Source organism: Centruroides vittatus, unplaced genomic scaffold, assembly GCF_030686945.1.
Source record: "Centruroides vittatus isolate TY-2023 unplaced genomic scaffold, ASM3068694v2 scaffold_373, whole genome shotgun sequence".
NCBI classification, from domain to species: domain Eukaryota; kingdom Metazoa; phylum Arthropoda; class Arachnida; order Scorpiones; family Buthidae; genus Centruroides; species Centruroides vittatus.
Genome location: NW_027122704.1, coordinates 983,184 through 997,459, shown reverse-complemented (window position 1 = coordinate 997,459; position 14,276 = coordinate 983,184). Strand labels below are relative to the sequence as shown.

Genomic DNA, 14,276 nt, shown 5'->3' with positions numbered 1-14,276 from the left:
TGTTTATTAAGCTACTATTTCATGAATTTTTGCCATACACTATAAATATTATTTCTGATCTATTGTTTAGTTTAAATCATCATTATTATTATTATTATTAGTGAACCAATAATAAAATGCAAATTAACAAATTAATCTTTAATCAAATTGAAGACAAGTCTGCCCAAGAGGGACCACCATTTATTTTGCGCTCCAGACTAAAAACATACACATATGGCGACAGGCCTTCCTTTTTAGGCTTCATGTCGCCAAAGGTAAAAAAGTCCTTTAAAAAACACAAACATCCAGTTAAAACTAGGAGTCGGTGACACACAGACGTCTTACTCTTCAACCATCCAGCCAGTGGGTGTTTCCGCTTTTTTATCTGCTGGAACAAGCGCTTGTCTTCAATTTGATTAATAATAATCTCGCCATCGGTCGGAAAAATCGACAGAAATTAGTCTTTATCACACTTGTACATACTTTTTTATTTTTCTGTGGAAAGGTGTAATAATCTACCAGAATGAAATGATTAAGCGGTATTTTTCATGCTATACGATGATTTTTCTATGTTTTCTAACCATTCATTACGCCTGATTACATCTAATTCTTTAATCCAAAAGATCACTCTTCCCTCCATCCACCTTAAAAAATATTTAGTATTTTTGCAATCTACCATCAGTTATTTAGTCTCTATTTCATTTTATATTGTTTGTATTTTCAGAAAATACAGTCTCATCCTGCAATCATACTGCAGAATTCTCTGTAACAACGGGATAAGTATTCATATTTTGAAAAATCTTGTGTTTATATGGTTCCACTATAGCATTTGCAGACAGGTTTAAAAGTATATTACATAGGGGCCATCACCAGAGACCTTTTTAATTGTCTGACAGAAACCAACATGACATTTAAACAACAGATGCACCATAGAACCTACCAAAAAGGTGTTGAAACAAAATTATAATCCTTATGATCAGAAGCATTGTTACTAAAACACATCAAAGAACCATAAACAATACCAGTAAATGCTTAATCACAGATGGAAGGACTAATGTTCTTTGGATCAACAGATGATCCAAGATTTTCAAATTAGAATGATCATAGAACGTTGTTGTAAATGTTTTTTGAAGTTAAGAAATTTCTTAACTTCAAAAAAAGAGCCTGCAATTAGTTTATTACTAATTCAAAAATCCAAATTAATTGCTAATTTATCATCAATGTTTAATAAATTATTGACATCAATAAATAAACTATTTCAAGCAATAACTTCAGATGAAAAAAATATATATATATATATATATATTAATTAATAAAATACCTCATAGTGTGGACTTTCATGGAACCTTGATAGGATAATGCTACTGATCCAAGGATCATTTCTCCCAACATTGTTGTATCAGGTGACGGTTGTAAAAACTAAAATAAAAAAATTATTTCCAAAAATTAATATTTTAAATATTCATTCAATTAAGTATAATCAATCAAATAAATTAATTAAAATTCTGTATATTTATGCCAAGAAACATATTTAAAATAAAACCAAATATCAAAAAATATTTATTAAAAAATTTAATAAAATAGATAATTGTCTCATGCAAACAATGAATTTAATTATTATTTTGATGTTAATTTGAAAATATGATCAATCCTATATATGCATTAAAAACCAATTTGCCTGAATGTACAAGCTTCTTCAAACAACAATTATTTCATGAGAAAATATCATTTTATGAGATAAAATGTCTATTTATAGTTAATAATACATATAAACAGTGGTGATATTCGAAATATTTAACAAGAGGTTCGCTAGCAGAAAATTTTTCCCTGACAATCACCGACAAACGAAATGGAAGTTTTGGCTAGAAATAAATACAATACATTTTCTTGCAACCATATATCAACAATCAGTGGCGTATTTAGAACATAACGAGCCATGGGAGAAGGCCAGGTAACAATAGTATTTTAGAGCTGTCGACCTTTTTTTTTTTCTTTCAAGGCAGAGAAATTCTTTACCGCAATATGGCGCTTCTAGAAATAGGCACATGTATGTCATCATCTCTCGAGATACATTATACTTTTTCTTTCGCTGTCCATAGCCCGACACGTGTTCCACAGCCATCTTGTATTGTCTCGCGTGCGTGGCATTCTGGGATCTCTCTTATGACTGGATTTACTTTCAAGAACACTCTTGAATCGATCGCGATTAAACCTTGATTGAAAAGGTCGAGAGAGATTGCACCAAGACATACTCCCTGACCTTGCTCACAATCTAGATTGAAATGCTCGGTGCAAACGGGGTATAAGGCCCTAGTTTAGTAGTATTACAGAGTATAATACGCATATTTTAATATATTTAAAAAAAAAAAAAAACCCACTGAGAAATGTTCCGTGTGTTTAACAAGGTTTGGGAAACTGAAAATTTTAACAACGGGTTCGGCCAAACCTGTGCGAACCTACCGAATATCACCACTGCATATAAACATTTACAAAACCAAATTACAAAGTATTATATAACATAAACATAATTTTATTTAGAAAAAAATGTAATATATAAACAATAAATTCAATTATTAGCGAGGTTGAAGCCAAAGTTTTAAACATGAAAATGTGTACGCTGGACGTTCAGCGCCACTTTCCTATAAGCCTAGATGTTTGACAATGGCATTTGGAATGTCGAGCATGATTCTACTGACTTTCCAAACACCATTGTCAAACTTCTAGGCTTACAGGAAAGTGGCACCGAACGTCTGACGTACACGTTTTTGCGTTTAAAACTTCAGCCCCAACCTCACTATTATAAAAATATTTTGCAGATTCAAATTTTGTTGATTTTCAAAATACTTTCAGTATTAAATACTCATAATAAAAAAAAACTGCAATCTGTTCAATATAATTCTTTATTTTAAAATAATGTTACTATCTGCTGATTTTAAAATTTCTGTGTAAACATATTACTTAGAAGAATACATAATATATATATAAACTATATATTGCAATTGAAGATCATCTGATAATTAGTTTTATTAATAATACATACAATATTCTGTACATAAATATTAGTTTCTTGGTTTGATTCAAAAAAATGAGAATTTCATTAAACAATTATAATGCAATGAAAAATAAATGGAAATAATGAAATATATTTAATTATTCTTATATTTCATATTTACTGCTATTTCAATTAATGCTAATTTATAATTAAGTACTACAAAAAAAAATTTTACTTGGAACAATAAAATCAACATTATGAAGACAGAATCAACAAAAATAACAATACAAATCAAAATAATGTAAAAATAAATACTATAGCTATAAAAATTATTAAATTTATAAAGTATAAAATAATTCAATCTATTATATCAGTGTTGCCTAGTTTACAAAATACTGATTTAATAGAGTCCACAAACCAGTTCCAGAGGGTCTACGAAATATTCAGAAGGTATCTGGTAATATATATTTATTTTCTTAAAAATATGTGAACAGATTTCATTAAAACATTACCTATTTTGATACAAGGAGCATGTATACAGGTTATTTACCTCACAGAAAGCATGAATTACAAGTCTAACAGATGAATAGAAGTGTAAGCATGAATTAGTGTGCACTCAAAAGCACATGCTAATTAATGCTTACGCTTGTACTTGTATGAATCATTTATATGTTTAAGAAATGGAAAATACTTGCAGACTGAAGTGAGCTTTTTATGCAATGCATTAGGTAAGTGCTGATCAGAAGATCAGCACTTACCTAATGCTTTGATTACTCTTCATAATTGTTAAAATTTAAAGAAAACTACATATCTCTGTATAATTTTTTTTACTTTCAAAAGTTAAAATGTCAAAATTATTGTTATTTACTGACTTTTCAGATATTTTTTAATTTTGATATCTCACAAAACTTGAAATCTGTGTAAAGATATCCTGTATGTATGAAATTCTAGTGTTCATACACACAAACAAAAACTGTTCACATGATGGAATGTTCTGAAAATATTTTCATACAAAATGCTCTAATAATAAAATATGCAGATTAGTAGGTGGATTTAGTATATAAAGAAAGCATGTCCTTTCTTTATACACTAAATCCACAGTAGCAGCAAAATAATTTGAACAATTATTCTGCTGCTACTGTGTACAGATTTTGGGGGATCAAGTGTTCTTGCAACTAGTAAGTATTACATAATACAATCATCACCTATTTTCTAGTAATCAACATTATAATTTTTAAAAAACTAAAAATAATGCAACCTCTGAGTTCACAATGACAGCAAAATATAGGTATCCCTCATACAACCCGACAGTTACATTCTGAAAAAGTGCCGTGTTATGCGAATCCATGCTATACAAAACAAAAGACTGATGCAAAACATACGGTTACATTCCAGAAGTTAGCAAAAATATACTATTCTTTTTCATCACTAAGAGAAATATGTTTATTAAAGCAATCAATAATTTATTTCCAATTAATAATTAATTAACACATAATTAAACCATTGTATCAGGTCAGTCCATAAGTCCATGTGCATTTTTATGACCTTGAGAAAAATCTTGTTTTGCTGTTAAAAATGTCAGTCTAATGTGATAATTTTTACACTGAAGTGTTAAATTGGATCTCATTCATATAATACTGTTCAGAATTGTGAACATTTCAGTTGTTTATTTTCGTTAAAATGGAAGTAACCGATGAATATAAAAGACATGTTTTATACTTTTTATTTTTAAATGGTGAGAATGCTACAAATGCAGCCAAAAAAATAAATACTGTACATGATTAAATTGTAATTAGTGCAAGGACTGCACAGAAGTGGTTTGAAAGATTTAAAAACAATGATTTTAGTGTGGAGGATAAGACTCGTACTGGAAGACCCGTTGACTTTGATGATGATGCTCTCTCTGCACTAGTCGAAGCAGAACCATCTTTAACAGTTGATGAAATTGTGGAATGTTTAAATTCATCCCATGGAACTGTTCATAGACACCTACAACAAATTGGAAAAGTTTCAAAGCTAGGAAAATGGATACCACATGAATTGTCAATAGCTAACCGACAACGTGTAAACATTTGCATGTCTCTTTTATCCCATATTGCTTTAGAACCTTTTCTTGATAGGCTGGTTACTGGAGACGAAAAATGGATCCTCTATAATAATGTGACGAGAAAAAGACAATAGATGAATCACGACAAGCAGCCAAAACCGACTGCAAAAGGTGGATTGCATTAAAAAAAAATTATTTTGTCTGTTTGGTGGGATATGTCAGGTGTAATTCACTTTGAGCTGTTAGAACCTAATCAAACAATTACAGCTCAAATGTATTGTGAGCAATTAGAGCGTTTAAATGAAAAATTGAAAAAAAATCGACCGTCATTAGTAAACAGAAAGCAGGTTCTCTTGCAGCATGACAATGCCAGATCCACATGCTGCAAAAATAACTGTACAGAAACTTGAAAGCTACAACTGGGAAATTTTACCTCATCCACCATATTTGCCAGATATTGCTCCCAGTGATTATCATCTTTTTTGCAGTTTGCAGAATTTTTTAAAAGGGAAAACTTTTGAGGATGGGAACAATGTAAAAAAGGCTATTTCTGAATATTTTGATTCAAAACCAAAATCATTTTACGAAGACGGGATTTAAAAAGTTACCATCAAGATGGCAAGAAATTGTACAAAATAATGGTGAATACATTATAGATTGAAATAAAATTTAATTAAAATTTTTTGCTGCTTTTTTTGTAGATAAAAATACACATGAACTTATGGACTGGCCTGATATTAATCATTAAATATTAATTTGAGTTTAACAAGGGCATTTTCTTTTTACAAAGTATCATTGTCATCTCAGCTTTTTTGTTGATCTTGATCAGAATTATCAGCAACATTTCCATATTTTTTATTTTTATCATAAAAATTTTTTTTATGGATTTTTTTTTTTGAAGCGTTTCCAAAACAGTGTTAGAGCAAAACCAAAAGTCATGTTGTATGGGAGATATCCCCAATTTTCAAACCATGTTGGAGTAAAACTGTGTTGTACAAGAGATACCTGTATTGTGACATTGGTGAATCGAAGACTATCAGTGTATATTATTACTTCAAAAATGGGTGTTAGCATTGGTAATGTCACCAAAATAAAGAAACATAACCCACTAGAGCTGTGGAAAATTTAAAGTCAGGATAACCAAAAGCATTAAATGCTACTTAGGAGAGTAACATTGTAAAAAATATAACATCACGAAAAAATAAACTGCTTCTGATAAAAAAATAAGCTTGCAAGACATTAAGGCGTCGAAGTTTTTGCTTAGACAATCAGAAATACATTATTGCTAAAACATCATGGTTTACAAAGATGCTAAAGGTTAAACCTTTATTAACTTAGAAACTGAGAATGAACTTTGCAGAAAAATACAAAAACTGGACTGTAGATGATTATACTTCATCTGATGCTACAATTCTGTGTGATTCATTTCTTTATATTGTACTGTACATCAAGAGGCCAATCAGTTATTTAAGCTTAGTTATTGTGAACAAATGTTTTATTGTTACACTGCTTGTAGTTCTTATGTGTGTAATTTGAAGAAAAGAGCTATAAGTTATATATATGTACACACACACACCTATAGAAATCAACAAATATTTTTGAATTTTGAAAAGGACCACAGATCTCAGGATATTAGAAACGTCTATATTAAATGAATAATTTTTTGAAATAATTTTTAAATTTTTTACTATGATTTACTAACTTGGAAAACATTTTATTAACTCACCTCATACATTACTCCTCCTTCACTAATTTCAACTTTCCTATTTTGTTTAACTGGACAAGGCTGCAATTGTTTAGTATTGGCATTCCACCTAAGATTTAAAGGAGATAGTCTAGCAGGTGAGGCTCTAGGTGACTGTTCTGAAAATACTTTTCTCTTTATTGTTTTGGAATCAAAGAGTAACTTTCTTCCCTTCAAATGACAGTCACGATACAATACAAGTCTAACTTGTTTTTCACTGTCAAATTTACTGAGCTTTTTACTGAAAAATAGAAAATTTTAAATGTTCAATTATTTTATTTCATTTTTAAAAATTCTTATACATAATAAAAATAATTTTATATAATCAATATCATATATTTAAAAACTTGCAATTTAAGATTTTATCTAGAAACAATCATAGATGAAAGTTAAGATCAGGTATGGAAAGCTTATGGAGGCTCCAATTAACTATATACAAACTTCTGGTTTGAATATAGTTAATTTAATTATATAATTGAATATAGTTATAGTCAAAAATTTTCTCCAAAATGAAGTTAGATAGATGACCAATATGATACTGTTGTTAACAGGAAGTGTGACATACAGGGGCAAGACATGACTAAAATTGAGAGTATATATTTTAAATTAAATAAATTAAAAAATATGATTAAAAATTTGCAGCCAGGCATTATGACAATGTCACAATAAATAATTGCTCATTTGCAATGTGTCCATATTTGTATGTAAATAATTATGCCAGTGTTCTGGTTTCTGTTGTAATTCACATAATTTCATTTAGATGAGTTAGATAGCCTAATAAATATGGTTTTAACAATTTGGAGGGCTTATCACACAAAGGCCAACCAAAAAATAGTCCAGATCTTTTACAAAAAAAATTTAGTCTTTTAAAGACTAAATTTTTGTAAGCCCTTGGTGTGATAAGCCCTCCAAATTGTTAAAATCCTATTTATTAGGCTATCTAACTATCTAAATTAAAGTCGTGGGCTAAAAGCATCATTTATCATTATCACATAATTTCATATTTCACAAACAAATTCATATGAAAGAACCTTTCCCTCTTGAATAACCATTTTTAAGAGCATTTTGAAGGATGTGCAACTATTTTTCCAATTTCAATATACACAATGGAATAATTGTTAACAGTCGTTTTTCATCTATAGTATATGCAGGAAATACTGAGCAAAAGAGTGAATAGTGTGGTCACATGTTTTGCATCAGTCTTATCCATCAATCTTATTTGATCCTTTAAGACTGATGATAAAAGAATGCTGTATGTAGACCAATACTTTATACTGTTTCTGGATCAATTCTTATAACAAAAAATTTAGTTTTGAAGTTTCTTGACTAAAAGCAAAGTTGCATCTTGAAAGCATACTGCTAAAAACAAATCAAAAGGATATAAAAGTTGCTTATGAAAATCACATAAATCACATAATAAACAAGCAAATACAGTTATTCAAATCTTTGGAAATAATCAGAAAATTGCTATGGAGAATTTATCATACAGAAACGCTTGATTGGTTAAGTAAACTTTATTACATAAAAAGGAAATGCATTTTGGGTTATTCAACTCTCTTTAGTCTTTATTATACATATCAAATTGAAGTCCAAATATGTTTTCTCTCCTCAGAAATGCCAAAGACCCACCATTCTGACAACACTTACTGGGCTTTCTCTTTATGCACTATACAACAAGAAGTTAGAGCCACTAACAGACAGACCATCTCCTACTTAAAGGAACACCATTCAGACATTTCTAAGGGTTGCTACTCTATCACACTATCATCTTTGCTACTTATGCCATAAACCAGATGTGGAGGTCCATTTGAATAGAACCAGGTTTCTCCAAAGATCTAATAGAGCACTTCACTACCTTGAACTGTTGGAGATATAAAGACAGTTTTAAATAAGTGTCATCAACTTCAAAGATAATGACACTTTCCCCAATGTATACAAAGTATTCTTCCACCCACTTAAACACTAGTCAAACACAAGCTCATACAGAAACTGTCTCCACCAATCAGCAGACTTCCAAATATTTAAATCAAATTGTTCAAAAATTGTGTTCTTCCATCATATATTATTTGAATCATCTACATCATTAAATCAGCAGGTGACAACACATACATACCGGATCATTTAAAAATTGTCAGTTATATTTTGATGTTTAGTCTGAAGACGTCCATTGAAAGTGGATGAAAATGTTTGCTTGACAGGTGAGTGGTTTTTAGGTTACTGAGTTCATTGTTATTTAGAATAAATAACTATTTATTATTTTACATGTGTAAAACTTGAAAAATTAGGTTAACTGAAATTATATATTTATTAGTGACAGTTGGAGTAACCAAATTTTTAAAACAAAGTGAGTAAAACTAGTAAAACTAAAATAATTCTTTAAATTAAAATGAAATAATAAAATAATTAAATTACTATTAAAAATGTGATAAAAGGGTATACCTGTAAAACAAGTTAAAACTTGCTAAAAAATTTTTTAGCAATATTTTAACCATCTGGAAGAAAAGTACTAACAAGTGCACTAAACAGCAAGCAGAAGCTGCAGGTTCAAGCCCTGCCCCAAATTAATTCTTTTCTTCCAGATGGTTCTAAATTATTTAATTAATAATTATAATTTTAATAATTTATTTAGTTAAGAGATGGCACCTCATGTCTACCTCCAGTAACAAATATTAATTAAAATTAGCGAAAGTATAGCCTGATTATTTAGGCAATTGTTTGATGATGTTTCTATATACACATCAAGCTTTGCAATGGATGTTATGCTTCTTGTAACTTCTGCTGAAAACTTCTTCAATACTCTGAAGATTGACAGATCTGCTTTCCCCAACAATCTTCCTTTATTGCAATCCCATGGCACTTTTTAAACTTGTATAGCCACCTATTGCAGCAGTGAAAGTCTACAATGCTAAGCTTCATAAACAAGTCCTTTGCCTGGAGTTTAATAGCTTCATTTGTGACAACAGCACCAAAAGCATTCTATTGCTCAATTCACAAATTTGTTAGTAGGTTTACCCTTTCCTTCTTGCTTAACACAGTTATGAAGTTTTTCATCTTGTCCCCACTGACAATGTCCCTAATTGTTCAGCAAGTAACGTTAATCCTGAATACTTGAGAAAAATGTACTATGATGGTCTTCTGGTGCTTTGAAGGATTATGGAGATAATAAAGATGAATTTTGGCTTTTATGAAAAGCTTCCAGCTTGCACCAAAATTTCATTTCATTAAATTTACAGGAAAAGTCTGGATTGCATCTTTATGCTTGTAATAAAAACACAGAAGACTAAACAATAATGTGTTATCCCAGCAAATAAAAAAATTCTGTCCTTGTTATGTGACAAACCTAGTAGTGAAAGTTATCTAGTACCAATACAAAAAAAAATAAAACAGATGGCTTATTGATTTTTCTTCTAAAACAACTTCATCTTATTTAACAACAAAGTTGTACATGGCTAGTTTTTTTCTGAGACAGGTTAACTAAACAGACCATACTGAGAACTTTATTCTGCCTGACTACTAGATGTCTCTTCCTGATGGTCACCTCAAAGCAGGCTAAAGAACAGGCTGGAGAATATGCTGATGATAAGCTGGTCCAGGTTTTATTTGTACTCCTAGCCACCTGTACCCATGTATGTTAAGAGGTTTGCTGTTGACTTGGACATTTCCTGAGAAAAGTTGTACAGATCAAAACAATTCTTGGAAAATGACAAAGTGTTTTTGCGCTATCTTATAAACAGTTCTTGGGAAGTGGATAAACTTCATACCAGAGCCCAACAAGAACAAAGTAACCCGCACTCCCATTCTCTCAGGCATTGAACACCTGAGAGAAGGAGGTAGCAATTTGGTCTGGGTCTACTTCATACATTAAGCTTGCCAATAAAACCACATTTTGGCAGATTATCTCCTTCCAATAGTGTGGCAGATGGTGGATTTTGGGAAAGAATATATCTATGAAATTCAAACTGTTCCATTCTTGGACATTTTTACAGTGGGTAAGGAAGTGACAGATTACAGGGTGGATCACAGAGGGTCGACTGTATTAGGCTCACGAATAACAATGTAAGCAAAAACAGCACTCTTTCAATAGCCATTACAGTATTTTTACAGTATTATCAGTCCAAAATTGTCAGATGGATCTAGTATTATTGATTATAAATTCTAAATCAGTGTATAAGTTATGGATAAAGTCTGAATTGAATAAAGGTAGGATTAACCAGCTAATGCTAATTTTATCCAAATCATTTGGTTAAAGCAAGTGACAATCTAGCAATTTTTAACTTTATTCAAAATCACAAGCAGATAAAGTTGACACTATCCAAAAACAGATGGATGAAGCAAAAACAAAACTTAAAATTATCCACTCCATGTAGAATAAAGTATGGATAAAGAAGAAATTTTGTTTCTTACATTAACTAGATTATTATTATTTCTCTATTACATAAAAATGAGGTAAAGAAAAATAAATGTTGGCAGTTTGAACTTAAAAAAAATCTGAACTTTAAAGCTAAAAATTGTAGATTAAGCTACAAGGTAACAAAAAATTACTTTGTTTTACAGAATACCAATATATACGTAGCTCTTAAATGATTACATACTAGGGGTTGATCTTTTTCAGTTGTATTTATTACTATAAAATTAAAAAAAGAAGAAAGATCCTCTGATGAAGCTTTTAACATTTTTGCAATGGTTTTTAGCAGCAGTTAGACTCAAGTAAAGGTAGTGTTGCAGTACATTTTCATATGAACCTTATTATGTTTGAAAGGACTTTTAAGGTACAGTAATACCTCACTTTTCATTGACTTCAGTTATCGCCAGTTTCGGTTTTCATTGATTTCTTTCGCAAAAAATTTCTCCTGCTTTTCGTCGATTGCCTCGGATTTCATCAGTGTGCTTAAGTGACCTCACTGCTAATTTTGCAAAAACAAAGGGTGACCCACGCATTTTCCAGCACAGTGCGGCATTATTTCTCATTGTATGAACATTACCCTGCAACGCCCACCATTTGGCAACGGTTCCATTCCCTGAACACTGGGAGTTCGGTCGCGGGTTCGCACTTCACCAGGGCGGGCTGGCCGCGTGAAGTTTTCCGGGTTTTCTCCACATCTGTAACACCTGAATAGACACCAGTTACTCTTAAACAAATTTTCCAGAAGGCATTATTCCCCGTGATATGACCATCATAAATGCATACAACTACTATTACATGACAATTACGTCACACTTTACCAAGGGGCTATATAGGACGGATCACTGACTAAAACCAAGATATCACTGTACTTATTTTTGTATTTGTCTTCAATTGTGTTTATTAATATAATGTAGTCTTGGAGTTTACAAGTGATTTTTTAAGAAATTTATCATAGGCATGAAAAAATGTTCAGGCTGAAAAAAATCATTGCCATTTTGTCCACTGGCTTGAAAATTAACAATAAATTGCCAAACCTGGCAGCATTGCTTGTTCCCACTATTTATATGGCTAAAAAAACAAAATGTCCATGCCTCATGTTAATATAAACATTCATCTTTATTCAAACAATGATAGATAGATTCCACATTATCTGTATAAAGCTCAAATTTTGTTTTGTTCTTGCTTCATCCATCTGTTTTCAGATAATATCAGCTTTACCTGCTTATGACTTGAATAAAGTGCACTTTATACAGATAATGTTCTAAATAGATCATTACTTGCTTAACCAAAAGACTTAGGTAAATATTAACATTAGCCAGTAATCCTAGTTTTATCCAATTCACAGGATTTAGCTGTAAATATACCAGTATATACATTAAAATTTAAAATAATCAAATCAATCAAACTTAAAATGTAAAAATAGAAATTCAATACAATTCAATAACTTACATAATTTAAACATTTTCGGATCAATACATATATTTCAAATAAATTATAATATACAGTATACACTTTTTAAAATAGACTTTTAAATTAAATTGATAGATTTTATTTTGAAAATAATATTCAGTCTTCAACAGATCAATAATATACTAATTTAAAATATATTAGAGATTATAAACTCCAAAATGTATGAAAACTTTATTATTCCGTAGTGTATCATTTAATTTTAACATTTAAAAAATTCTAGCATTAAGAAAAAAAACTTATTTTAAATTTATTGATAATAAAATCAAAAACTCTAAAACTATACTATTAAATCTAAATCCCAAATAAATTAATGAAAATTTACTTAAAAGTAGATTTACTTAAATGTTTTCCAAAGAGTGAATTAAGTTTTCTCCTCCTTCCTTAATCAATTATAGAAACAAAAAGATTACTCATTTTAAAAGTATCTCTCTTGGCAAAATGCCAGCATTTGGCAAACTCCATTCACACCAAAAACCAATGGAGACTCACTGTCTCCTGTTATCAACTCAAACATAAAACAAAATGATCATATCAGCAAGTTAATTTTTATCAACTGCATTAATATATTCGGAGTGTATTTTACTCTTGAAAAATTTATTTCTTAAAAACAAAAAACCATAATGTTTCTTTATTTTTAAACAAGGAATAAATCTATTTAACATTTTAAATAAGTTTTATCATTTTAATATTTATAATACTTTTAAACGATTCCTTAAAATCTAATATTTATTTGAAATTTTAGAATTTAATCAAAATAAACTTTCGATATTTTAAATAATAAAAATATACGTAATGCAAATAATTTACGGCAATTTTAAATAGAAAAAGTGATCTGTTTAGTGTATTAATCTGAATCAAGTGTTCTATCATTTAATTTAACAGGTTTAAAATTATTGTATATTTTTCTTTTCGACGATAAATTTAAAACCAATTTATTTTAATTTCAAAAAATAACGAGAAATATTTGGTAATTAAATTACAATAGTTAGATAATAGCAAGAAAAGTTTTTATATCTTTAAAAACCAATCAGTTTGATAAGCTTATTATATAAATAAATTAAATGTCAATTGATGAGATATTACTAAATGTATTTATTAATTCCAGATTCAAAAAATTACATTTTCATCTTACATTTTAAATTTTTTTGGCTTTATTCCAAGCTTATAACAATGAAAAAGTTTAATCTAATTTAAAAATTGATGTGAGAATTTTTCTTTCAAAAAAGAACGAAATGAATGAAAATCAGTTTAAAAATATTACCATATGGTTAATGTCACCTATGGTGACAAGATGGCGGCTTGTCTCCGATCCCAGCAATCAGAAGACAGGGAACAGTGGAGACGCACATTCTAATGTAACCTAACCTAACCTAACCTAACCTATTCTAATAAATTACCATAATTATTACCAACAAAATTATTAAATAGGTTAGGTTAGGTTAAATTAGAATGTGCGTCCCCACTGTTCCCTGTCTTCTGATTGCTGGGATCGGACACAAGCCACCATCTTGGAACCATAGGTAACATTAACCTACCATAAATAAAAATTTATAAAAGTGGAAAGTTATGTCTTATTTTTAAACTTGAATTATTAAATGAATTAATTTAATTGATTTTTCTGTATTAAGTATATCGATTT

The 14,276-nt window shown here is 29.8% G+C and overlaps 1 protein-coding gene across 1 annotated transcript in view; it reads right to left on the bottom strand.

Moving 5' to 3' along the window:
• The window catches only part of LOC136988654 (folliculin-interacting protein 1-like), a 57,033-nt gene that overhangs the window by 22,695 nt on the left and 20,062 nt on the right, over window positions 1–14,276 (bottom strand). Inside the window, exons 2-3 of the mRNA XM_067286563.1 lie at window positions 6,745–7,003; window positions 1,301–1,398 (exon numbers count right to left, since the gene is read on the bottom strand). Of these exons, the coding sequence (XP_067142664.1) occupies window positions 1,301–1,398; window positions 6,745–7,003 (357 nt within the window). The remainder of the gene's footprint in view (window positions 1–1,300; window positions 1,399–6,744; window positions 7,004–14,276) is intronic.